Source organism: Melospiza melodia, chromosome 1 (assembly GCF_035770615.1).
Source record: "Melospiza melodia melodia isolate bMelMel2 chromosome 1, bMelMel2.pri, whole genome shotgun sequence".
NCBI classification, from domain to species: domain Eukaryota; kingdom Metazoa; phylum Chordata; class Aves; order Passeriformes; family Passerellidae; genus Melospiza; species Melospiza melodia.
This window is the reverse complement of record NC_086194.1, coordinates 3,025,919-3,051,486: the sequence shown is the minus strand read 5'-3', so window position 1 is coordinate 3,051,486 and position 25,568 is coordinate 3,025,919. Positions and strand designations below refer to the sequence as shown.

General features: G+C 51.3%; 1 protein-coding gene across 2 annotated transcripts; it reads left to right on the top strand.

Annotated features, from left to right (window-relative positions):
• ZBTB47 (zinc finger and BTB domain containing 47) lies at positions 1-24,026 on the top strand. Of its 2 annotated transcripts, none has more exons than XM_063171466.1 (6): positions 1-453; positions 12,439-13,803; positions 17,189-17,336; positions 17,870-17,985; positions 18,309-18,453; positions 19,300-24,026. In XM_063171466.1, exons 1-6 carry the CDS (start codon positions 451-453, stop codon positions 19,665-19,667), a joined length of 2,145 nt encoding a protein of 714 aa, XP_063027536.1. In that variant the 5' UTR covers positions 1-450; the 3' UTR covers positions 19,668-24,026. The 2 variants fall into 2 exon arrangements, with proteins under 2 accessions (XP_063027536.1, XP_063027620.1); XM_063171550.1 differs by lacking the exon at positions 1-453 and adding an exon at positions 6,738-6,834.
• The last annotated feature ends 1,542 nt before the right edge of the window (positions 24,027-25,568 follow it).

Sequence of the window (25,568 nt, the reverse complement as noted above, 5' to 3'; positions counted from 1 at the left end):
CCTCCGGCTTCCCAAAAGGGGCGAACATGGCGATGGGCAGGATGAGGTGAAGAGGAGGAGGAGGAGGAAAAATAGAAAAATTAAATTTAAGGGAAAAAAAAAAAAAAAGAGGAAGAAGAAAAACAATATATAAAGCAGGCGGAGAGGAAAATGATGAAAAGGGAAATATAGGGGGAAAAGAGGGACGGGGATGCAAGCAGCGCTGGCGCGGTGATTTCCTCCCCCCCCCCCCCCTTCTCCTCCTCCTCCAAAAGGCGAAAAAAAAAAGGAAAAAAAAGCAGAAATAAGGCGGCCAAAAAAAAAAAAAAAAAAAAGAAAAACAGGAAAAAAAAGCCACTAAACCAGCAACCCACCCAACCCACCAATTCCTTGTTTTTTTCATGGAGAGCACAAACCCCAGGCCAGCGGAGGAGGACCGGGACTCCTCAGCGCGGAGACCTTTGCATCAAAATGGTAGAGCCTGAACCCCCCCCCTTTTCCATCCGCCCCCCTTCTCCCTTTTCTCCTCGCTTTTATTTCCCCCTCTCCCTTCCCCTTCCTTCCTCCGTCGCTTCCTCGCTCTGCCGGGGCTTTGCCGACTTCCCAAAGGCCTCGAAACTTGCCCAAATCCCGGCCAGGGCGGCGGAGATGCATGAGGGAGCGGGGGGGGGCTGCATGGGCGATGCTGCATCCAGGCCTGAGGGCACACGGGAGGGGGCCGTGGATTATTTTTTATTTTATATTTTTTGAGGGGGTTGGGGGGTATAAAAAGCACAGCCCGGCCGGGTTTGGGCCCGGTGCTGCTCTGCTGAGGGGGTTGCATGGGGGTGCCCCCTCCTGCAAGGCGAGGACGGGCTGGGTTTGGTGGAAATGGCATTAAAAACGCGGCCCCCCCACCATCACCAGCACCTTTGGGGTGCTTTAGAGGGGGATGGCGGTGCGGAAGGGCCGTGAGGAGGGGTCGGAGCCTTCTCCTGGGAGGAGCCCAGCCCGGCTCGGGGGTCCCTGGGAGGATTTGTGGGCACCCACACACTTTTGGAGCCCCCCAGGCCGGAGGATCCGCTGTGAGGGAGAGCGGGGGGGGCGCAGGAGCTGCCGCTTCCTCGGCCATTCCCATTCCCCGGATGACTCCATCCTTTTGCCAATTCCTGCCCGCCTCCTTCCCCCCCCTTTTTCCACGGCTGGTTCCCGTCCTGGGCCCCCTTTTCCCGGCGGGTCTGGGGGGGTTTTGGGCGCTCCCCAACATCCCGGAGGAGCGAGGCTGCAGGGAGGGCGCAGCATCCCCCCCACCTCTGAAAAAGCGATTTTCTCTTAAAAAATAACAACAACAACAATAATAATAATAACACCAGAGCTGCTCGCCTGCAGCAGTGACCTATTTTATCGGCCGGTGGAGTTTTTTTGGGGGGGGTTTAGTTGGAGTTGCGGAGGGCAGGCCCGAGCTGGGAAAGATCCACGGGAAATCCCCCTGGGATGCGCTCCCGGTGCCTCAGAGCCTCCCCCATGCCGAAAGTGCGGGGCTGGGTCTGCCCCAGCCCTGGCTCCCGGCCCGTCCTGACGCCCCGGGAAGCGTCCGAGTGGAATTTTGGAAAGGGCAAGAAAGTGCAAGCTCGGAAAAATAAGGAAAGGATGATGGATGGGATGGTGTGGGATGGGACTCGGCACCCCAAGACCGAGGGGGTTTAATTAATGCTGGGGTTAAAGTGGTCGGGATTGGGTTTGGGTTCGCACTCGGCCTGTGAAATGAAATCCCGCTGAATCCTGCGCCTGCATCCCTTGCCAGGGGAGATGCTGAGGGCTCGGGGGACACACCGGGGTGTTTTGGGGAGCATTTCGTGCCCTGAGGTGGAGCTGGAGACACCCAGAGCCCACCCCAGTGAGGAAGACGGGGAAAAGTTGGGAATTCAACCTTCCTTCCACACCCTGCCTCGGCAAGAACCAGAGGAAGATTTGCTTTACAAAGCAAAATTCCTCCTTGGAAAGACACGAAAGGGATTTATTATTTTTTAATTTTTTTATTATTATTATTATTATTATTATTATTTCTCCTGGATCTGTGGTGAAATCTCTCTGGGTGCAAACATTCTGCCTCCAGCTGCAGAGTTTCCCTGAGGATACTCAGCCTCGCTCCGGGGGCTTTTCCCGGGGTGGCCGCAGGGTCCCCTTTGCCACCTGGGCTTGGAGTGACGGCAGAGCTTTGTTCTCCCCGGGAGGAATTCACGGAGCGTTCCCTTATCGGCAGGCGAGATAAACGGCCCCGTGCTCGTGTCTCTCGGGGCTGGAGCAGAGACATTGCCACCCCCTCCACAAAAATAACCCGCTGCCGCCTTTGGAGATGGATCCTTTGCAAAAGACAGGGAGAAAAACGGGAGGTCGCTTGCCCGAGAGTCGATGAAATATCGGTGCTTTTTAAGATGCAGGTTTTTCTGCTCGTGGAAAAATAAGGAGAAAAAAAAATCAACCCAAACCTTTTGCGGATGAACTGAATGTGTCAAAACATCAGAGGGTCTTTGAAGGTTTTGGGGGGAATTGCTGATTTTCCTGTTCTCCCTCCTGGAGGAGAAGACTGAGGGCTCTCCCACGCTGCTGCATTTGAGCCTTTATAGAGGGGACCTGGTGGTGGCCCTGACAAAGTGACTCTGCAGGAGAAGAGCAAGGGACGAAGCTTTTCATTTGCTGCCACGTTTGCTGATCCCAAAAATGTGGATATTTAGATCCTTCATGTGGTTTGCATGCTAGAGGTCATCCTAGATGTCCCCTGACATTCCACGGGTCCCTGTAGACCTGAGGAAGTGGATGATGGTGGGCAGGATGAGCTCTGTGCCTCCTGCCCCTAATTTTCCCTTATTTGTAAGGGAAATGGGTTATGTTTGTGGAGGGCAGGGGTGGCCCCATTGGGTTTCCTGCATGGGGACACACCTGAGGACTTGTCCCTGTGTCCTCTGGGGCTGTTGTCCCCTCTGCAGCCAGCTCAGTGTTCACCTCTCCTGATGGTGAAAACTGGGACGCCTTTGGATATGGGGAAAGACTGGCCATGGTGGCGCAGATGTGATGGCTAGAAGACTTAATTATACCAAACTGTCTTTTTTTATTATTATTTTTATGATTACATCTTTTGCCTGGAGCCAGGGCTGCTGACACCCTGTCTGAGTTAAAGCTTTTCTCCCCAGGCTACAGGAAAAAAGGGTGATAAAAATAAGGACAAAAATAATGCATGTTCATAAAAATGTTAAAAGTGTTGGGCAGGAAGGATCTGGTGCATCCAGATCCTTGATCTGGGCAACTGGATCTGAAGGAAGATGGCCCATGGCAGAGCAGTTGGAAGATGATCTTTAGGGTCCCATCCTGCCCCAACCATTCCATGGCTGCTTCAGAGGAGCTTGGCTGGTGCTTCCCAAAGAGCCCTGGTCAAGGCTGGGTTGGGATGGATCTGGAGGTGGGGACCATCCCTGGGGTCAGAGCCAGCGTTTGGAGAAATGCCCAGGGATGGGAAGTCCTGCCCAGCGTGCTGGGACAGGTGGAATCTTGGATCTCTGGCAAGTTTGTGTCTGGCTTAGGAAGTGCTGTGGTTTTAGGATTGCTGAGGGCTGAGTGTGGGACAAACCCTGCAGGTGTCACACCCCACCACGCTGCTGACCCACCTCGAGGGTGGCTGTCCCAGGGATGGGCACTGGATGCCAGGCAGGGGATGCTGGAAACCTCATTCAGCAGTGCTTGGGAGGAGGTTCCATCCCTCCATCCCTCCATCCATCCATCCATCCATCCATCCATCCATCCATCCATCCATCATCCATCCATCCATCATTCCTCCATCCCTCCATTCATCCATCCATCCATCCATCCATCATCCATCCATCCATCATCCATCCATCCATCCATCATCCATCCATCCATCATCCATCCATCCATCCATCCATCCATCCATCCATCCATCCATCCATCCATCCATCCATCCATCATCCCTCCATCCCTCCATCCCTCATCCATCCATCCATCCATCCATCATCCATCCATCCATCCATCCATCATCCATCCATCCCCCATCCATCCCTCCATCCCTCATCCATCCATCCATCCATCATCCCTCCATCCATCCATCCCTCATCCATCCATCCATCCATCATCCATCCATCCATCCATCCATCCATCCATCCATCCATCCATCCCTCATCCATCCGTCCGTCCATCCATCCATCCATCCATCCCTCATCCATCCATCCATCCATCCATCCATCCATCCATCCATCCCTCCATCCCTCCATCCATCCATCATCCATCCATCCATCCATCCATCCATCCATCCATCCATCCATCCCTCATCCATCCATCCCTCATCCATCCATCCATCATCCATCCATCCCTCCATCCATCCATCCCTCCATCCATCCATCCCTCCATCCATCCCTCCATCCATCCATCCATCCATCCATCCATCCATCCATCCATCCATCCATCCATCCATCCATCCATCCATCCATCCATCATCCCTCCATCCCTCCATCCATCCATCCATCCATCCATCCATCCATCCATCCATCCATCCATCCATCCATCCATCCATCCATCCCTCCATCCATCATCCATCCATCCCTCCTGCTGGGGATCCCTGGCTGCACGTTGCAGGGGGGTGCCGTGGGGTTATGATGCCTTTGGGCTCTGCACAGGTGACATGGTGGCTGCTCTGCTGCACCCATCCCTGCTCCTGCACCATCCCTGCTCCCAGCACTGAATTTGGGGTTCCTGTGAGCTGTGGGGGGCTCTGAGCATCGCCTGTCCTGTTGCATCCACGCCCTCCCTCGGTGGCAGTGGCACTGGGGACATCCCTGGGCTCTCTGGGGTGATGTCCCCTCTGGAGCTGGCCCCTGGCGCAGCCTCTTGGCCGCCAGCCCAGCTGGGGAGGTCAGCCTTGGGTTTTGTCCTCATTTCCTCCCTCAGCCTTCCCTCTGCTTGTTTGTCTCGGGCAGGGGAGGGAGGGGGATGGTGGCTCTGTGTGTGTGCGTGTGTGCCTGTCCCCCAGGCTCATCCACCCCAGCAGTGACTCTGAGGGCAGTCCTGCATCCCACAGATGGAGGGCAGGATCCCACCCCATCCCACCCCACCCCATCCCACCCCATCCCATCCCATCCCATGGATCCCATCCCGTGGATCCCATGGATCCCATCCCATCCCATCCCATCCCATCCCATCCCATCCCATCCCATCCCATCCCATCCCATCCCATCCCATCCCATCCCATCCCATCCCACCCCACCCCATCCCATCCCATCCCATCCCACCCGATCCCATCCCATCCCATCCCATCCCATCCCATCCCATCCCATCCCATCCCATCCCATCCCATCCCCGTGCCAGCACAGCAGCTCAGGGACATCTCCATCTGGCTGTGCCAGGCACTGGTGGTGCCCCCCTGGCCTGGCTGTCCTGTGTGCCCTCAGAGTTTGCCAGGGCTGTGCCAGCTCTGCTGGAATCCACCAGCATCTCTTTGGGATTTAACCCCAGACGTGGCTTTGCCCAGCTCTGGAATCACCTGCAGAGCTTTTGCTGGCTCTGACTGAGCCACACCAGCCCTGACCAAGGGGACAGGGACGCTCAGAATGGCGTTCCCATCCTGGTTCTGGTGCCTCTGCTCTCCTGGAGGGATTGGGATTTGTCCTGGCATGAGAATAATGCAGCGTTGCTGCAGCCTGTGTATTTTTGCAGCGGAGGCTGTGTCTGAGCAGGGCACAGTGCTCCACTTCCCACGTGTTGGGATGGGCTCCCAGGGCTTGGCACTGCCCTCACTGTCACCCTGGTGGAACAGAGGGACAGTGTCCTCGATGCCATCACGGTGGTGGCATCCTCCAGGAGCAGCATCACCTCGCTGGGACGATTTGGGAATGGGGTGTGACAGTGGGGTCGATCCATCCATCCTTGGAAATGTCACAGTGGCTTTGCAGCTCTGTGTGCAGAAGGAAAGGAGAAAAGCACCCAGAGCAGCTGATAGGGTTTAAAAAAAATTTAAAATATGGGGTAAAAAAAAGGCACCAAGCCATTAACCCTCTGTGGGCTGTGCTGTTGGGAAGGCAGTGCCTGCTCCCAGTGGATGAAGCTTTTGTGTTGCTCATCCCGCTCCTGTCCCCACGCTGCTGGTGGCCATGGTGCTTCCAAAGAAACCCCAAATGAACCTTTTCCCCTTTGCAGAGGTGTTCTCTTGCTTGCAGGGAGACAGGGATGGGGGAAGGAGCTGTCCCTGTTCCGTTCCACTAGAACTGCTGGGCCTGGTGCTGCTTCTTGGGAAAAGCATCCTTGTGCCAAAGCCTGGACAGGATGAATATCATTAATAAAAGATTAGGAACAACCAAAAGGGAGTGGGGAAAAAAAGCCTGTGAAGCATCTGACTGTCCCACGGCTGGACTGATGCTCTTCTTCACCCAGCAGAGGCTGGGAGATGTTTTTTGGGGTGCCCAACAACCCGGGATGAGCCGGGCTCAGGGAGCATCGCTGAGCCCCTTCCCCTTGCCTGCTCTCGGCTCTGCTTTGGGCACCTTTAAGCCTTTTAGACAGCACATAAATAAAAATCACCGCTCGGGACGGTGTCAGCAGCATCCCGGGAGCTCCGGAGCGGGCCGGGCACATCCCTCGGGCAGGATGCCGGCGGTGGGCGCTGCTCGGGGCCGTGCCGGCCGGCGCCTCGCCAGGCGGGGCTGTGGCCGGCCTATTGTTTTCCCTTCCTGCTTGTTTTTCCGGAGAACCCTCTCGTCATTAAATAAAAACACCCGTCGGAGGAGCGAGCAGACCCCACCCCCAGCGCGGTCCCGTGCCGAGAGCACCCACGGAGAGCTCCCCGGGGAGGGAGGGGACGGCAGAGCGGCCAAGGTAGGCGGCAGGAGAGGGACAGGAGCTTTGGGATGTGGTTTATCCCTCTGCCACTGTGCTCCAGGAATGGGTGCTTGGGAATTGGGATGTGCTCAGTCCAGGCAGCGCTGCTCGTTCTGGGCCAGTGTAGCTTAATTTGTGGAGCTGTGGGAAAACACATATTTTTTTAAAAAGTCTTCTAAGGGCCTCAAAACTAGGGAGAAAAGGCTGAAGGTTTCATGCAAGGGTCTGGTGACAGGAGAGGGACAGGAGCTTTGAGATGTACTCGGTCCAGGCAGTGCTGCTCGTTCTGAGCTGCTGTATCCTGGTTTGGGGAGCTGTGGGAAAACACAGCTATAATAATAATTTTGAAATACAAATACATTTTGAAATACAAATAATTTTGAAAAACATCTTCTAATGGCCTCAGAACTAGGGAGAAAAGGCTGAAGGTTTCATGCAAGGGTCTGGTGACAGGAGAGGGACAGGAGCTTTGGGATGTGTGGTTTATTCTTCTGCCACCGTGCCCCAGGAATGGGTGGTTGGGAATTGGGATGTGCACGGTCCAGGCAGAGCTGCTCGTTCTGGGCTGGTGTAATTTTGAAAAGAAAAAATCTTCTAATGGCCTCAAAACTAGGGAGAAAAGGCTGAAGGTTTCATGCAATGGTGTGGTGACAGGAGAGGGACAGGAGCTTTGAGATGTACTCGGTCCAGGCAGCGCTGCTCGTTCTGAGCTGCTGTATCCTGGTTTGGGGAGCTGTGGGAAAACACAGCTATAATAATAATAATTTTGAAATACAAATAATTTTGAAAAACATCTTCTAATGGCCTCAAAACTAGGGAGAAAAGGCTGAAGGTTTCATGCAAGGGTCTGGTGGCAGGAAAGGAACAGGAGCTTTGGGATGTGTGGTTTATTCTTCTGCCACCATGCCCCAGGAATGGGTGGTTGGGCAGTGGGATGTGCACGGTCCAGGCAGAGCTTCTCGCGTTCTGGGCTGGTGTATCCTGGTTTGGGGAGCTTTGGGAAAACACATAATTTCGAAAAAAAAATCTTCTAATGGCATCAAAACTAGGGAGAGAAGGCTGAAGGTTTTTCATGCCAGGGTCTGGAAGGCAGAGGCCAGGTTGTAGGAGGCCAAGGATTGAAACTGAAAGCGCGAGTGTTTGGGGTTTGTAACGATGCCTCTTTGTGTCATCCGAGATTTTTACAGATTTTTAATCTGTAAAAACGGGGGTTTAATGTTATTTCTTACTTCAGCAAAAGTCAAGTTTTGACATTAAATAGTTCCAGCCCATTCTTTTGTCCTGAAGTGCAGCAATGTCCAAATTGAGAAGAGGGCATGGGGGACTTTTTTTTTTTTTTTTGAGGAGCAAGTGCTGACATTGTATTTAGCTCCTTATTAAAGCACTTTTCTTTAATGCAATTTAATACTGAAGGTCAACTATGAATGCTTTGGTGGTTGGAAATGATACAGAAAAGCAGATTGCCTTTTTTTTTTTTTTTTTTTGTACATCCTGAGGGTGAAAAATTTAAAGAAATGCCCAAATTTTGTGCTTAATGGAAAGTGGTTCACAGGCAGCTGGTCTTGTCACCACTTGAATGTGAATTTTATGCCCTAAGACCCCTTGTCCTTGTGCTTATGTGGGAAAGAATTACTCATGGTCCTCGATGCTGTGGTGTTGAGGGCGCTAGAAATGATTATAACAAATAATTAATTAAATAAAGAAGAGGCTGGTGAAGGTCAGAGATGATCTTCTTGGGGGACTGAGGATTTGGGTATTTAAATATATCCAGAGTGGCCCAGCCTTCTGGTGCTTTGGGGAGGTTTAGAGCTGCAGGAACATTTAGGGATCTCATTCTCAATAGCTGCTGAGAGAAAGTGCTTCTGTCATAGTGCATCCATTTAAATCCAGCAGCAAACACCTTTCAGGGCAGGTGTTGGTGGGGCTGTTTAGGCAAACTGAGGCACATGCTGGGGTGCAGGTTGGGATTTTTGGTGGTTTGACTGGAGGGATGCTTCCCTGCCCCAGTGAACACCAGCGTCTCCTTCCACCATCATTCCTCACTCATCCTTTCCTTCCATCCCCTGCCTTCGGGGCTCCTCCACCCCCCATCCCTCACCCCGAGCATCCTCCCCATCCTCTGGCCGTCCTCTTGCCCCAGAGGCTGTTTTGGGACGGGACTTTGGCAGCACCACGTGAAAACTCTCTTAAAATAGAGCTGGAGGGCAGCGTCAGGGCGGGGAGGGCTGGCTGGAGGGGTGAGGAACTCACGGCCACGCTGCTTTCTAATAATTTTAAGGGGTGTTTTTCTGCACTGATGGTGCCAGAACCTTGCTTCGAGGTTGGCAGTGTGTGGTGGGGCCGGTTTGAGGGTTCACCCTGGTTTAGTGCTGTCCAGGTGTGCAGGGGATGGAGATGGGATGGGCAGGGCCAGAGGGGCAGAGCGGTGGAAAAAAGCAAAACTCGTGATTCTTTTCCTTTATTTTTTTTTTCTTTAATATGTATTTTAATATAAGAAATATTAAAAGGGCTCTATATTTCAAATATTTGCGTTTTCCCAGAGGAAGAGCCCCGGATTTAACCCTGCCATTAATCCCCATTAGCCAGGCTGCTCCGCTCCGCTGGAGCCGCAGGGGCGGCAGCTGCCGGAGGGGCATTTTGGGGCAAGCCGGGCTCTTTTTGGGGATCTCACCCCGGCAGGCGCCTCTCGTCTCAGCCGGGGCTCTGGCTGCGGGGCAAGCTCACGAAAAGCATCTGAGAGCAATAAAGAGCAAAAGGCTCCCGCTGACAAGCCCGGGCTGAAGTCACCGGCGGGACGCGGCCAAGACACGCATTGTCCTCGCCGCTGCTGGGACTGATTAGAGCCGCCTGGCAAGGAGCGCCGCTGGGTGAGGGATCAGCCCCCTCTGCCAAAAATCCTCCATCCACAGGGCAAAAAAAAAAAGCAGCCTTTTGTTTTCCAGGCTGGGCAATGCCCCCCCCACAAACCCATTTTTCTCTATTTTGCACCCATTCCTTTGCCGCTGTACCCCAAGCTTCCGGTATCCTAAATGAGATGGATCCCCGGAGATAAAAACTGAATTTAGGTTATTTTTTTCAACCTGGCAAACAGCAAACTGCTCTGCTGAATTCCTGCTGTCTCTTCAGTTTTTTTTGATATTTATTATATCCTTAATTATTTTCTACATGTCTTGGAGGGGGGAGGGCTGCACCATCCAAGATCTCATCAAAATGTTCTTGGCAGTCACGAGAGGCTCGGGAAATGGTGAAGGTGGATGGATGTTCCAGCTGGGATGGATTCTGTAGCAAGTACATATATAAGGAATGTTCATGTATTTATATATTTATCTATTTTTTATGTAAGTAGTTTACCTATATATAAGCATGAGTGTATACAATATTGAAAATATTGAATATATATATAAGAATTATAAAAAATATACAAAAATATGTAAACACCCAACCCTTTTCCTACCTCTTTGCCCTGCTCCTGGCTGCAGAGCCAAGAATTTGGAGCAGAACTGATTTTTCCATGTTTTCCCTGGGTGCCAGCACTTGCTGGGATTCTCCAGGGCTATCAGGACCATGCAAAACTTGAGATCCCTATTGGTTGGACAAGTTGCTTGTGGAGCAAAAATCCAATGAAAAGGAAAAAATTTGGCAGAGAGGGGAAAGAATTTTTTTGCTTGTTGGGAAAACAGAGAAGAAAACACCCTTTTTTATTATTTAAACATTTTTGTCTGTGTGTCCTTTTGCCTTTGGCTCACCAGAAAAAAAAAAAAGAAAAAAAGAAAAAGACAAACAGAACATGTCTTGCTGGAATTTGTGTGTTGATCAAGAGCTTCCATTTGTTCCAGAAAAAATGGGAGTTGAAAATCTCTTTTTGGAGCAGGAGGTGCCGGATAAACCTGGCAGGTTGAACCCTCCCTCTCTGCCACTGTTCTGCACCATGTCCTTGGTCACATCCTACAAAGGTCAGGAAAAAGGGTGTTATGGGGTCTGGGTGTGTTCCACCTTCTTTTAATGCAGGACACTGGATTTAGGGTGTGGGATATCCCTTGTATTTGGGATGGAGCAGGCAGACTCATCCTGGGGCTCAGGTGTGACCAGGAGAGGGGATGAACCCCAGGGATGGTCTGGACCTTGTGAAATATGTGGGAGTTGGATTAAATACCCAGAAAACTCAGCCTGGGGAGGGTTGGCAGGGCAGCATTTCCCAGCCTGGGGGTGCTGCTCCCTCATTTGAATTTTTCCAGGTAGTGCCTTTCCCCAGGCAATGGAAAATGAGCATTAAGAAGTGCATAAATCATGCCAATGGATCCAGCTGTGAGTGAGCTGCTGTCGTGAGCGAGAGCACGCAGCGTAATTCAGAAATATCAGAGGATATTGGGCTTTGTGTTATTGTCTGCAGAAGCAGGGAGCTATAATATCCTCATTTCCTTTTATTTAGGGGGTTGCATCTCAGCAGGTGCCTTAAATGGGCTTTCTGATTGGAGCAAATACCCACCTGGATCTCCATGTGGTTCAAGAGGTCAGGGCATCCCCTGTCCTGTGTGACATCTCTGAGTGAGTGTGGACACCTGAGCCTGCCTTTGGACCTTCTGGGTGGCTGTGGTGCTTCCTACACACCTTGAAGGAATATCAGTGGGTGCTGGTGTGGCCCTGACCTGCCCTGTCACTGGGGCTTCTCCTCCTTGGTTGAGTCTTCTGGACTCAAGCAGGTGATGGAACTTCTTGGTTGGTGTCTTCAAGCTGGGCCTGGTGGTGGAGCTTCTTGGTGTTCCAAAGCTGGGACTGGTAGTGAAGCATTTTGGTTGACATGTCCAAGCTGGGGTTGGTGATAGAGTTTCTTGGCTGATACCTCCAAACTGGGGTTGGTGATGGAGTTTCTTGGCTGGTATCTCCAAACTGGGGTTGGTGGTGGAGTTTCTTGGCTGGTATCTCCAAACTGGGGTTGTTGATGGGTGTTTTGGCTGCTATCTCCAAACTGAGGTTGGTGATGGAGTATTTTTGTTGCTATCTCCAAACTAGGGCTGGTGATAGAGTGTTTTGGTTGGTATCTCCAAATTGGGTTGGTGATGGAGTTTCTTGGCTGGTATCTCCAAACTGGGGCTGGTGATGGAATTTCTTGGCTGGTATCTCCAGACTGGGGTTGGTGATGGAGTGTTTTGGTTGGTATCTCTAAACTGAGGTTAGTGATGGAATGTTTTTGTTGCTATCTCCAAACTGGGGCTGGTCATAGAGTGTTTTGGTTGGTATCTCCAAACTGGGGCTGGTCATAGAGTGTTTTGGTTGGTATCTCCAAACTGATGTCGGTGATGGAGTGTTTTGGTTGGTGATGGAGTGTTTTAGTTAATATCTTCATACTGAGGTTAGTGATGGAGTGTTTTGGTTGGTATCTCCAAACTGGGGCTGGTGGTAGAACTTCATGGTTAGTATCTCCAAGCTGGAGTAGGGGACAGAATGTTTTGGTTGGCACCTCCAAGCTAGGGCTGGCAGTGGAACTTCTCAGGTGACATCTCTGACTTGGGTGTGCACGGACAGGAACGGATGGCACGGCCAGAAGGGCGTTTTTGGGGATAAAAAGAGCCCTGAATGATTTTATTTCTTTCCTCCCCACAGCTGATAGTCGAAAAAACGACTGACTACCCTTCGGCTGAGTACTCCCTGGTGGAGGATGTAGCCCTCCACTTCACGTGTTTGATGGACAGACTGAACGAGCAGCGCCTCTTTCAGCCGGACCTGTGCGACGTGGACATCGTGCTGGTGCAGCACAAGAGCATCTTCCCGGCGCACAAGGGGGTCCTGGCAGCCTACAGCCAGTTCTTCCACTCCCTCTTCACCCAGAACAAGCAGCTGCAGCGCGTGGAGCTCTCTCTGGAGGCCCTCACCTCGCAGGGCCTCCAGCAGATCCTCAACTTCATCTACACCTCCAAGCTGCTCGTCAACTCCTGCAATGTGCAGGACGTGCTGAACGCGGCCGCCGTGCTGCAGATGAACAACATCGCGTCCTCCTGCCAGGACCTGCTGGACACGCGCTCGCTCAGCCTGGCCACCGACATGGCCCTGCCCGCCGAGGGCTGCGCCGGACCCCCGCCCTACTACTGCGAGATCAAGCAGGAGGTGGACGCCCCCCACCCCAAAATCTACGCCCGGGAGGGCAACGACCCCTTCTCGGTGCGGGTGGAGGACGGGACGGGCAGCGGGACGCTCCCCCCCGGCCCGGCCAAGCAGTACTACAAGGAGGAGAAGGATGGGGGTCCTGGTGCTGTCTGTAAGATGGAGGGTGAGGAGTCTGAGGAGGACCTGGACAGCCAGGGCTCCTACAACAGGGAGCAGATCATCGTGGAGGTGAACCTCAACAACCAGACGCTCAATGTCTCCAAGGGCATGGAGGGGAAGGCGGCCGCCAGCGAGGCGGCCGTGATGGGACGGCCGGAAGGGGATGGGCGCGACACGGAGGAGGACGGGGAGGAGGAGAATGAGGAAGGGGAGGAGGAGGAGGAAGAGGAGGAGGATGCGGAGGTGGGGGAGGAGGAGGAGGAGGAGCGCAGCGAGGAGGAAGATCTGGAGGAGACGACGGAAGAAGAGGATGATGACGATGAAGATGCCTCAGAGATGAAAAGGGAAAAGAGCGGGCAGCCCCGCAGGGGCAGCCGGGCGTCCAAAGCCACTAAACCTGCCATGGCAACCAGGTCCCAGGAGATGGCCAAGGTGGAAGAGGAGGAGGAGGAGGAAGAAGAAGGCCAGAGGGGGAGGAAGAGAAAGAAAGAACAAGATGGCTTGGGCCAGAAGGTGAAGCTGGAGGAGAAGCAGCATTATCCGTGCAAGAAGTGTCCGCGGATCTTCAACAACCGCTGGTACCTGGAGAAGCACATGAACGTCACGCACAGCCGGATGCAGATCTGCGACAAGTGCGGGAAGCGCTTCCTGCTGGAGAGCGAGCTCCTGCTGCACCACCAGACCGACTGTGAGAAGAACATCCAGGTGAGCAGGGATCCATCCAGGGCGTGGATCCCACCAGGGTGAACGTCCCACCAAGGGGAAATGCCTTACCCGAAGGTGGAGTGTCCCACTAGAGATGGATGTCCCACCAAGGAGGGAATACTCCCACCAAAGTGGGTGGATGTGCCATCAAAGTGGGGACATCCCACCAAAGGAGGAGCATCCTACCACTGTGGGACAACCCAGTGAGGGAAGAGCATCCCAAACACCGTGGAGGTCATCCCAACCAGCTACACCATGGGATGGACTTGTGCTCAGATAATACTGGTGTTGTAGTTGGCACATGTGTGGTTTTGGTTGTTAATTTGAGATTTTGAGAATTTGAGATATGAGATTTTTCTTCTATATGCAAAACCAGCACAGCATGGCAGCTGGGAGGGAACCTTCCTTCACCCATGACTTGTATTCAGACTCAGGAGGATCCCACAGTGGCCTGGAATCAGAGGATTTGTGCCACAGGGCTGTGGCCTCCCCTTGACTGCCTGGGTGGAAACATGGAGTTAATTTTTAAGGAGTAATTTTTCTTTTGAGTTTATTCAGTTAATCTGGATAAAACACTGTGAGCCCTTAATGGAGACACACTCCAGCATTCCCACCCAGGCTGAACCCATTTTAGCTTAAGTTGAAGATTTGCTGACAGGAGTTAAAATGGTTTTAATCTGCCTTTTGTGCTTTTTTTGTGTGCATTAGCAAATTTCTGAGTGCATTTGACATCCATGCATGGCTCGGGCTTGGTGTGGTCTTCCCCTGTGCTAATGAGATCCTGTGTAACAAATTGACTTTGTTAAATCAGTGCAGTTTTGGGGGGATAGGGAGGCACCCAATCAGAGCAGCAAACACGTGTGTTCCTGAAGATCCCTCCAAATTCCCATCTCCTAATCCCTGATGAGCTGTTTTACAGGATGCTGCTGCTAATAATTACAAATATTATATAGTATACAATTATTATATTAATATACAAATATTATATATTAAAATTTATGGAGAGCTTCTCCCATCACTCTTCCCACCAGTGACCAGGTTTTGGATGATCTCGCAGCTCTCCTTGATGGAGGTAACACAACCCAAGTGCTGCTGGAGCCCTTCACTGATGGCATCCCAAATAAAACAGGGAATGAGGCAGATCTTGGCAAGCAGGGAACATAGAAGCAGGAACGGTCTTGGCTCATAGGTGAAGCAGTCACGGACCCTTTGGTGCATCTTCCTGACAGATTCACAGCTCTGAAGTTGCTTTTTTTGGATGCTTTTTCCCAGAATGGATGAGTGTAGCTCCAATACCTGCATGGTGGTGGCTATTTCAGGGCCTAACAAAAAAAAAGTTAAAAAGGAATTTTACCAGAATGTTTATTCAGCTTCATCTGCTTTCCAGCTGGATAACATGGGACTGTCACCTCATTGCTTGTTTTTTGTTTTGCCCTCTCCTTTTTATTCCTTTTCTAAATGATTTTGGAATAGAATGAACCAGAACTGCCTGTGTAGTGACCTCCTTCTGCACAAAAAGGGATCATTGTCTCCCACTTAATTAAGCATTTTTAATTTTACAAATAGCCAAATCCACTCCATTTGCTCTGATAATATTTAATAACTTTATCAACATCCCATGGAATTATGTCTGGGTGGAAAAGGAATTTTTTCAGCACTCTGCCTATAATAGTTTTTATTTCTTGTGTTTTAATCAGATCTATGGAGGGACTGTCTACCTTTTCTCAGTTTGATCTGCTGCTTTTCTTCGCTGTTTTGTCCCCAGATTTCATCCATAAAGCTTTAGGATTTAAGAACCATCCTGCTCCTTGTGTTCATGCCCCATCTCCATAATGTGCATCCTGCCTCCACCACCTGAAAAGTGATTCATCCTTTGCTTTATTGAGTTGTCCCTCAAACTCTTGTTATTGCCAGCTTCAGTATGGTTTTCCTTTTAACCTGCAAGAATTTATATCCTCATTTTTTCCCCTTATTTGGACATTACTTCCATATTTTTTGAGTGATGATTTTCAGCAGTAAGTGAGGACACAGAGCTCAGATCTCCAGAGTGTTTGGTCCCAGCCCTGGGGGTTTTTCTACCTCTACTGCTTTTCCTGTGCCTTTCATTTTGAAATTCCCCTGCCTCTTTCATTTTAAGTGGAGAAAATGGATATTGATGTGTCTTTGATATCAGGCTCTAGTCCTGAATTTGCCCTGAAATATCCCTTAAGACAGAGATAAAGCTGTTCTGATCCATGGAAATACGTACTTGGGAACAGTAGGACTTGGAGGACTGCTCATGTTGACATTTGAGCGTGGCAAGATGAAGATGAGGAGGCTTGGGAATGGCTCTGTGACCCAAATTTTCCTTTTGGGGCACCTAAATATAAATATATATGGAAAAATACAGCGACTTCACAGCATAATGGTGTGTTTTCAATGGTATCACTACAAAATTTGGTTGAAGCCCATCAAGGAGCCTCTGTTCCTCTGGGAAGGAGGAGAAGTGGAGGAATCCTTCCCCAGGTTTACTGGTACAATTCAGCCACGTTATTGCAAGATGCCTTCAAGGCAGGAATTATTTTCTCAACAAATCTGTTCAAGGCATGAATTATATTCTCAACAAATCTGCAAGGAGAGAAGGGATGGTTTTATCCCTGTTGACCAAGAGGAATGTGAGCCATGGAGAGGTGAAGGCGAAGGAGCTGATCCTTGGCTCCTGGCATGGTTTCCTTGGTGAATATCTCTCTCCTGTATTTTCCTGAGCACTGAACTGGTCTCACAGACCTCCAAGAGGTTTCACACAGAAGCTGGAGCTTTTCCTGGGAATTTCCAGAGGAATATTGAACTTGTTGGAGCTGAAGTGATTCTCTACCTTAACTTTTTGGGGAAGACTTTGCATGTCACATTGTTCTCCTTGTGCTGATGGACTGGTGGTTTGGGTCCAGTTTGGTCCTTTTGGATATCATGGAGTCACAGATCTGCTTTGAAAACTAATTTGGTGGTGAAGTATCCATTATATCTGCTGAAGACTGAAGTTGTACTGCCCTGGATAGGGATTCTCCCTTTTTTCATATTTTTTGCAAATTTCCAATGCACAGAGAGTTGGGATTATCTTATGTAATATCTTCATTTAGGAATAAAATTCCCAGCTGGGAATAGGGCATGAGCTGTTGTTTATCCAAATCCTGATGCAGCCATTGACGAAGATTCCATATCCTACCCTGGAAGGTCATTGCCCCTTGCTCATTTTCATAGAAATATGAAATTTGGAGGTTTTGAAGTGACAAGGTCAATATCAGACTTGCTGTTAGTTGTGATTTTTTATATCAGCTGTAGCTTTCACTGTGATGTTCCCTTTCCATGGACGAAGCTGCTTCCCTGACTGTCTCCTGTGTTCTTGCAGTGTGTGACGTGTGGGAAGGGGTTCAAGAAGCTCTGGTCTCTCCATGAGCACAACAAGATTGTCCATGGCTATGCAGAGAAGAAGTTCTCCTGCGAGATCTGCGAGAAGAAGTTCTACACCATGGCCCACGTGCGCAAACACATGGTTGGTGAGTGTGGGAGGCACCACGGGGAGATCTTGCTGGGGGTGTTGGCCCATCAATTTGGCAATGAAAGGTGTTTTCTGTTGCTGTCATGTTGGTTTACTCTTGGGTGAGCTTTCTCATATCCTCATCTTCAAATTTGGTGTGATACTCAATGCTGAATCAATGTCTGCTCAATGCTGAACCAATGTCTGCTCAGTGCTTGGTTTGGACGTCGTGCTGGGGAATCCCATTTATTTTATTGATCAGAAGAGATCAGAGGAAAGTTTGAAGTGTAAAAGGATCAGACCACATCAGTGCTGGGCTTTGAAAAGCAAATTGCATGTGACAACAGTGGTTGGCTCCCTAGGCCTTGGAGCCACCAAAGACATCCAAAAGAATGGGGGTTTGGAAGGGAAATGCTTGAAACGTCGCTGCCATATATCTTCCAGAGGTGCTTTGGGTTTGCTGGGGTTGGGTCCTTGGAGCCAGAGCTGGGGTGTGGGGAGGTGGATGCGGGAGGTGTGTGGAGGCTGCTGACATGCCCCTGTCCCCACCAGCACACACCAAGGACATGCCCTTCACCTGTGAGACCTGCGGGAAGTCCTTCAAGCGCAGCATGTCCCTCAAGGTCCACTCGCTCCAGCACTCCGGGGAAAAGCCTTTCAAATGTGAGGTAAGGCAGAAACACTGATCTGAGGAGAGATCTTCCACTGTGCTGTGTGACAGTGCAGCTGCAGGGATGATCCCACGCTTTTCCAAACTTTGCATCACCTCCTGGTTTGAGAGTCTCACCAACTTTATGATGAAACTTGCCCAATGCCAGGATCTATCCCCAATAGATTGCCTGGACTTTGCACCCACCCAGCCTGCAAACCTAGCTGGCTATGTCCCAAAAAACCTGTTTGGGGGGGAAAAACCAAGATTTCCTTGCTGCTGGTGATTTGAGGGGAATGTGGGGATATTTTGGATGCTCATCAAGAACTCCTCACCCTGCAGAACTGCAACGAGCGCTTCCAGTACAAGTACCAGCTGCGCTCCCACATGAGCATCCACATCGGCCACAAGCAGTTCATGTGCCAGTGGTGTGGCAAGGACTTCAACATGAAGCAGTACTTTGATGAGCACATGAAGACGCACACGGGTGAGACCCGCCCCTTGCCTGGTCCCAGATCCCTGCAGGCAGGCTCTCCCTGGAAGGAATGATGGGATGGGGGTGACATCTTAGGGTGGGTGGCAGGATGGGGTTTTGGGGAGGTCAACTCGTTCAACAAGACTTTTGGAAGGGCTTACAATGGTTCATGATCTCTGAGCTGGACACACAGGAGAAATACCAACAAGGTCTACTCAAGAAGTCAGAACAGCTCAAAGCTTTGCTGGCAAACTTGAGAAAAGCCAGGGAGCTTTGGCAAAAGATTTAGTACAGCATTCAGCCAACATAAAACACGTCTCACTAAACTTATAATTTCAGCATTAAACTTGGCCCATTCAACTTAGCAAACCTTAAACATGTTCAATGTTGAGGTACTCAAAATATTTCCAGGAGAGGGAATTGGAAGAAAGAGAGAAAGACAGAAAAGATATAGAAAAGCACATACGGGTAGCACAGGCTACCAACTCCTGGGTTCAGACAGAACTTCCAAGAAAAAGGTAGGGTCTAGATGAATGTGATGGCTGGTGTTTGGCTTTAAATACCCCTTGGTCCTCAAGGGGTATTTGGTCCTCCCCTTTCTCCCACATGGGACTTCGGGTCATTTGGCCTTCAGGAGGTGGATTAGGGGAGAATGGAGCATTGCCTCCCTGTGTGCCACGACTGACAGACACTGCCAGGCTGGGATGCAGGCCCTAGGGCTGGGATGTGGGGCCGTTCACTGCCTCACCAGGGCAAGGCCACATGCATGCACCACAAAATACCTCGAGACATCAAATCTCCCCAGTCTCTGACACCCAACCTAACCAGCAGCTTCTGTCCCTCTGCTCCCACCCTCAGGGGAGAAGCCCTACATCTGTGAGATCTGTGGGAAGAGCTTCACCAGCCGCCCCAACATGAAGCGGCACCGCCGGACCCACACCGGGGAGAAGCCGTACCCGTGCGACGTCTGCGGCCAGCGCTTCCGCTTCTCCAACATGCTCAAGGCCCACAAGGAGAAATGTTTCCGCGTCACCAACCCCCTGGCTTCGGACACGGCCGTCCCCCAGCCCGCCACCAGCCCGGCTCCGCTGCCCCCCGGCCCCGGCGTCTCCCCCCTGCCCCTGCCGCTGCTCCATCCTCTGCCACAGACCCTCCCTCCCCCTCCTCACCTACCGCCACCCCCTCCCCTGTTTCCCGCGGGGAGGATAAATTCCAACAACAATTAGGTGCCCTCCCCTCACCCCCCCGGCCATGCGCCTGCACGGACTGCTCTGCCCTTCGGGAACGCCTTTCCCCCGGGGAGCCAAGGCTTTGCTTGCTCTCTACCCCCCCTTCCTCCTCGTTTTGGGGTTGTTTTGGGTTTTTATTCCTTTTTCTCGCCCGTCATTCTCTGCAGAGAGGGGGAGCACGAGGAAGCATCTCCCTGAGGAACGTGGGTGTTGGGGGGATCCGCCGTCCGTCCGTAAGGGTGTAGGTAAAAGGTGTCACTCTCAGTTTCATCTTCCCACACGCTGGCATCACCTTCCTGCTGGGATGCTGGTGAGGCTGGGAGGAGCAGGATATCCGGGCTTGAGCTTGCTGGCCGGTGCATCAATATTTCAAAGCTGAATTCTAGTTAGTGGTGCTTGAATCCCTGTACTGTAAAGCTGGTCTTTCAAGTCAGGCTCTTCACCCATGGGGTTGGAAGGTGGGCACCCCAGGGGAGCCCCCCACTGCCAGCCCCAGTGGCCTGTGGCGAGTGAGCAGGTGTCCCCATTGGAAAGCCATGAGCATGCCCTTGTCAGCAGCCCACAACACGTCTTCCTTCCCTACAGCAGGTTTTCCTCCTCCACAGGCAAAAGCACAAACACCCACCTTGCATCTCGGGGCATCTGCAACTCACTGTCGGTTCAGTTCCGGGGTGCCCTAAGGGAGCTGGGTTCTGGTGTGCCCTTTCTGCTAATCCCAGCAGGAGCTGGGCTCCTGGGGGTGCTCTGGAGCTGGGGAGCTGTTCCTGGGAGAGCTCAGGTACCTTTGGGACCGGCAGGAGGGGAGCCTGGGACAGAGGAGCAGGGCGCTTCTGTTTCTCGGCAGAATCGGCCCAGAATAGTGCCTTAACAATCTGAACAAACCCCTGAGGGATGGGTGAGCTCCAGGTTGGTCCCCCTGCAAGGTTCAGAGCTGAAGCAGGACCATGTTCAGCCTGGGGATGATGATGTCCCAGTCTCCAGTTTGTTGCCTGCTTTGCTCTCCCAAGCTTCACTTCTCCTTGTGGTGCTGGCATCCGCTGCCCTGTCCTGGTTTGGGGAGACCAGAGGGGACCAGTGAGGGTTGTGGTTGTTTTTGGTGATGCCCTGTGGTGTTGCTTAGTGCTTGTTGAAGATGTTGAAGTCAAGCTGGTCTTTGGTTTCACTTACAAATAATATGGCTGGCTTCGTGCTGAGGAGGAGGAGAAGAGGAAGGCTTTGCTGTCACCTTTTTGTTGGGCACTGAGGTCCCAGCAGGGTCTCTCACTGCTGTGCTCTGCCCCAGGGTGCCATGCATTGTCCTGACCATGGCTGTGCAGTCCCTGCTGGGGGAAGTGAGCACCCAGCATGGGCAGAGAAAGGCTGGGAAGAGGTGGGGGCTGTTCCAGCTGATCCTGTGCTCCTAAAGCTGGTGTGGGGCAGGTCATGGAGGAGGTGGTGGAAGCGCTGTTGGTAAGTAAGAAGGAAAGAGGTCACTGAGTGGGCTGCAGGAGCCTTTTCTCATATGCAGCTTGTGCTGGGTGACAGCAGAGTGCTGGGGACAGGGAGCCACACCTGGCTCTGTGAAAAGCCTTGGTGCTTTGTGTCCTGGACCAAATCAGCAAAGCACTTGGGTGGCATTGGGACTGTATCTGCAGAGATGGGAGGATCCAGACCCATGCTCAGGGGCTTTGCTGACTGGGGACATGCAGGAGCCTGATGGGGACACGACCAGGGAGCATCTGCTGTTGTCCTGAGTGCTCTTTGAGGTGTCTGGTGTCACCTCCTGCTGAGTGCTGCTCCAGTGGTGTCCAGCAGCTTGGGAAAGCTGACTGATGTTAGCATTTTGGAGCCACAAAGTCCTTTTCTTCTTTGTGTTGGCTGGGATCCTGTGGATCCCCAGCATGGCTCTCAGTACCAGTGAGCAAGCCCCCATCTCCGTCTGCTCTGAGCACGAGGAGGTGGCTATGGCAGAGCTGCCTCACCTCACTGACCTCAGGTGGGTTCCAAAGGCTTCTCTGCTGCCTCCCTCCATGACCCTGGGGCTCGTTGGGATTGTGCAAAGCCTCAAACACACCTGAGGGACGAGGGCTCTTGGGGCCATTGGCTGTAGGAAGGGCCCATGACCCATACTGGAAGATGTTTGCTTTAGAGAAGCATTCAGTGAAACCCATGGAGGTGCTGGAGTGGTCAATGCTGTCGCCTCCTCTGCTACCTCCCAGATCCCATCCCCTTGGGCTTCCTTTTGCTTCTTTCCCCTCATGTTCAGCCTTGAGACAGGATGGGAGCACTGTGCCCTGAGAAGGGCTCATTTTATGATCTTTTGTGATGGAGCCCATCAGCTGATAGGCTTCCCCCCACGTAAACACCCATGCCAACATTGTGCTCCCTTATTCCACTCACCTGGAGGTGGCTTTCCCTGTTCCTGTCCCAGTTCATCCTCTCCCAGTGAGGACCTGCCCCCCTTGGACATCTCTGTGAGATGAGAGCCCTTCCTTGAGGCTGGAAGCCCAGCAGAAAGCCCAGTGACTGATCCCAGCCACGTCCGATCCCCTTCGAGAGCCTGCTCCTAGAGCCACTTGGAGACGTCGAGATGTGACCATGCACACAGCACTTTGGAGAACCAGATCCCTGCTGCTCCCTCCCTTCTCCAAGGCCTGGGTAGTTCCCAGGAGTCCTACAAGGCCTCCAAGCCCTTTTGTCTACACCCTGACTCAGCCCCAGTGTGTCTCCATGTCTGGTTTTCATTTGTGTACTAAGAGCTCAGACGAGTCGCTCCCGCAGTGCCTCGTCCATCCCGGACCCATCCCGGCCCGCGCTGTTGTACCCTTGGGGTTAGACAGAGCAGCAGGCAGGAGAGTTGGGTCCGTTGTTTTCAAGCTTTTTATGTTTTACTTTAATTTTTTTTTTAATTCTTTTTTTTTTTTTAACTCTTGCACCTTAATCTCTCACATCCCTTCTTTGACAGACCACGAGGGTGGAGAGGGGCTCGATTTCCATTACACGGTTCCTGAATTCGCAACGTTCAGCTGACAGCTCTTCCCACACACTCAAACCCCAGACCCGCCTGGGTCGGAATTTTTTTTTTCCACCCTTCATTTGAACTTTGGGGAGGGAGGGAATCACGTTGGGGAGGATCACTTTTGGTTTATATATCCCAGGAGCCTGGTAGCACAGACCAGTTCGCCTCACGTACCCATGAGGCACGGCTGGCCCTTCGGACCACAGCCATAACCCTGGCGCAGTGGGAAGGCGATGGACGGATGGACAGATGGGTGGGAATGGCTGTGACAGTGCAATAGAGACGAGCATCCGCTGCTAGACAACTCCTCTGAGGTGACTCTTGGTTTGCCTGAAGTCAGGAGGGAAGGACAGACGGACAGACGCCCTTTGTTCACACGGACGGCCAGAGCTTCCCCACGCGCAGCCCTGCCTAGAGACACGGAACCACGACGGGAGTTGGGTTGGACTTACAAAGGAAGAAAATAATAAATTTTAAAAAAAGGATAAAAAGAATAGGAATAAGAACAACCTCTGTAGCATGGAACTTGAAGGAAATGAATGAAACCCCCAAGCACTTGCCTCAAAACTAGTTTCTCATGCCTGGTGTTTGGCTCTGAATTATTTTACGGCATTCAGTATCAGTTGCCCAAACATGCCAAGTTAAGAGTGTATTGGTGGCTCTACAAGTGTGAACAAACTAAACGAAGCACTTTATTCTGTATAGATTAAGGGAAGGCGGGGAGGGAAGGGGAAGCTTGGATGCTTTTCAGAAGCGTCTTAAGTAATGTTCTAGGAAATGTATTATTATTATTATTACCTTTTTTTTTTTATGACCATGTGTAATCAATATATGTTTATCTTTAACTCCAAGTACAGCAGTTACTCTCTTTGGGATGGTGTGAGGAGGGGGAGGCTGAGATGGTTGGATCCATCCCCGTGGGGCCAACTGAGGCAAGTCAATGTCTACCGCAGGAACGGGCGAGTCTTGCTTCGATGGTCCCAATGTCCAGGAGGTCCCAAGAGGTTCATCAAAGCCACCTCCCAGGGCACAGCTCCCAGTCAGAGATCCCCATCCCGAGCCGTCTTCTGCCTGGGGGTGCTGGGGCTGCTCCCTGTGCTGCCCACGAGTGCAACAAGTCACGGTAGGGAGGCTGGCTGGAGTTGTCCCTCGGGGCCAGGTCCTTGGCCATGCTTTGAAATCTGCTTTTGGCCTCTCACCAAGGCACGCTGGGGCTCACTGAGCTCTGAAGTTGGTGAGAGGTCAGAACTGGGCCTTTCCACTGCGTTCTCCCAGTCTGGAGGTGTTACGACTGTTACCAAAGAGGTTGCAAGTGGAAGGACTGAATCAATAAACGATTTGTCTTTTATAAAACAAAACCGAAAGCTCCACCACTTTCTTTTGTTACCTTAATTTTGCTTCATCTTTTTCTTCCACTCTCCTGTTTTTTTTTCTTTTCATTTAAAAGGGTTTTTTTTAAGGCAACTGTGTGAGCAGTCAAAGATGGGGAGGATGAGGAATCCTGTGGAATGTTGATTGCTGCCACTGCTTCACATGCACAGGCTCTGTGTTGGGTTTGGTGGGAGATGTGTGAATGTGTGTGAGACTGTTGTGGGGCCAACAAAAAAAGAGCTTTTCAGGGAAGGGTGATGAGTGGATAGAAGAAGGAATTCAGTGCTTACAGCCCCGGGGTAAGGACTGAGCACCTAATCCTACTGGCTCCATCAGGTTGGTGTGAACTCTTAGGCAGGGGTTCTCTGATCTCTCTTGGCAGAGGAGAAACCAAGGAGCTCATCCAAAAGCACCCAATGCCTTTATTAATTTAAAATGGAGCAGAAGGAGCCTCACCCACAATATCAGCGTGGATATTTGGGATATATTGGGAAGATAATGGAAGAAGAGATGGATTTCCCTCACCCTTTGGATGCAGTCTTTGCCACTGTCATTGTCTGTAGGGGGACCTGTGCCTCTGAAGCTGTTGCATCTGAGCCAGGACAACACCAGGCAGCAGGGAAGAGTGATGTCTCTCTGGTGGCATTTCTTATCTGTCATGGCCTTTAAACTGACACAGCCTCTTGGAGATGTGGAGGAACATCCCCAGGCCACACCTTCACTTGGTGATGTCCAGCTTTGCCTCCTTCCTCGGACCAGCATGTGCTGAGATTTGCTTCTTGTTGTTCAAGCAGTGGGATATTTCAAGTTCTTCTGGATATTTTTATACAACAACCATTTTTCCTTTTATAGTTTCCTGCCCTGTGCCAGTGGTGGCTTCTCCACAGCTTTATAATGGATGTGAACCACACATGAACACTCAACTCCAGTTTATCTGAAACATCTTGAACCTTTATCAGTGACCACATCACAACAACTGGTGGAAAATCAGCAACATTCTCCTGCTGGCTTCTCAAAACCCAGAATTCCTCCAGGAGAGCCAAGAAGTGTGGCAGGAGGTGAGTGGGGATTAAACCTCTGTCAGGATCATCAGCAACTTCCCAGCCTGCATTCAGCAAGAAGAGCTGAAGCAAAGGTCGCAGAATCACAGAATCATTAAGGTATTTTCCAAATACCTTCAAGATCACTGAATCAGCCTTTCACCAGTCACCACCTTGCCAGCCAGACCAGAGCACTGACTGCAACTTCCACTCATTCCTTGAACAATTCCAGGGTTGGTGTTGCTGGAGGCAGGAGGTGAGACCCTGACACTGCAATAAATGACTTTTTAAAATAGTTACTCTATGCAGGGATTTTTTTTTTAATCTTTTTTTCTGAATTTTTCTCTTTTTTTCTGCCACAAGCTATTTGGAAGAGTCATCTTTAATTAGCTTGGGAATTGTCTACATGAATTTCTGCAGAACTAGGCAGAAGGTGTTTATTTCTTTTCTGTGCCTTTTTCACACATTTGATTGTTTCAAAGATTTTTG

Coding starts and splice junctions, on each gene's coding strand:
- ZBTB47 (XM_063171466.1), top strand. Junction 13,804..17,188: donor ACTGTGAGAAGAACATCCAG/GTGAGCAGGGAT, acceptor GTGTTCTTGCAG/TGTGTGACGTGTGGGAAGGG. Junction 17,986..18,308: donor AAAAGCCTTTCAAATGTGAG/GTAAGGCAGAAA, acceptor CTCACCCTGCAG/AACTGCAACGAGCGCTTCCA.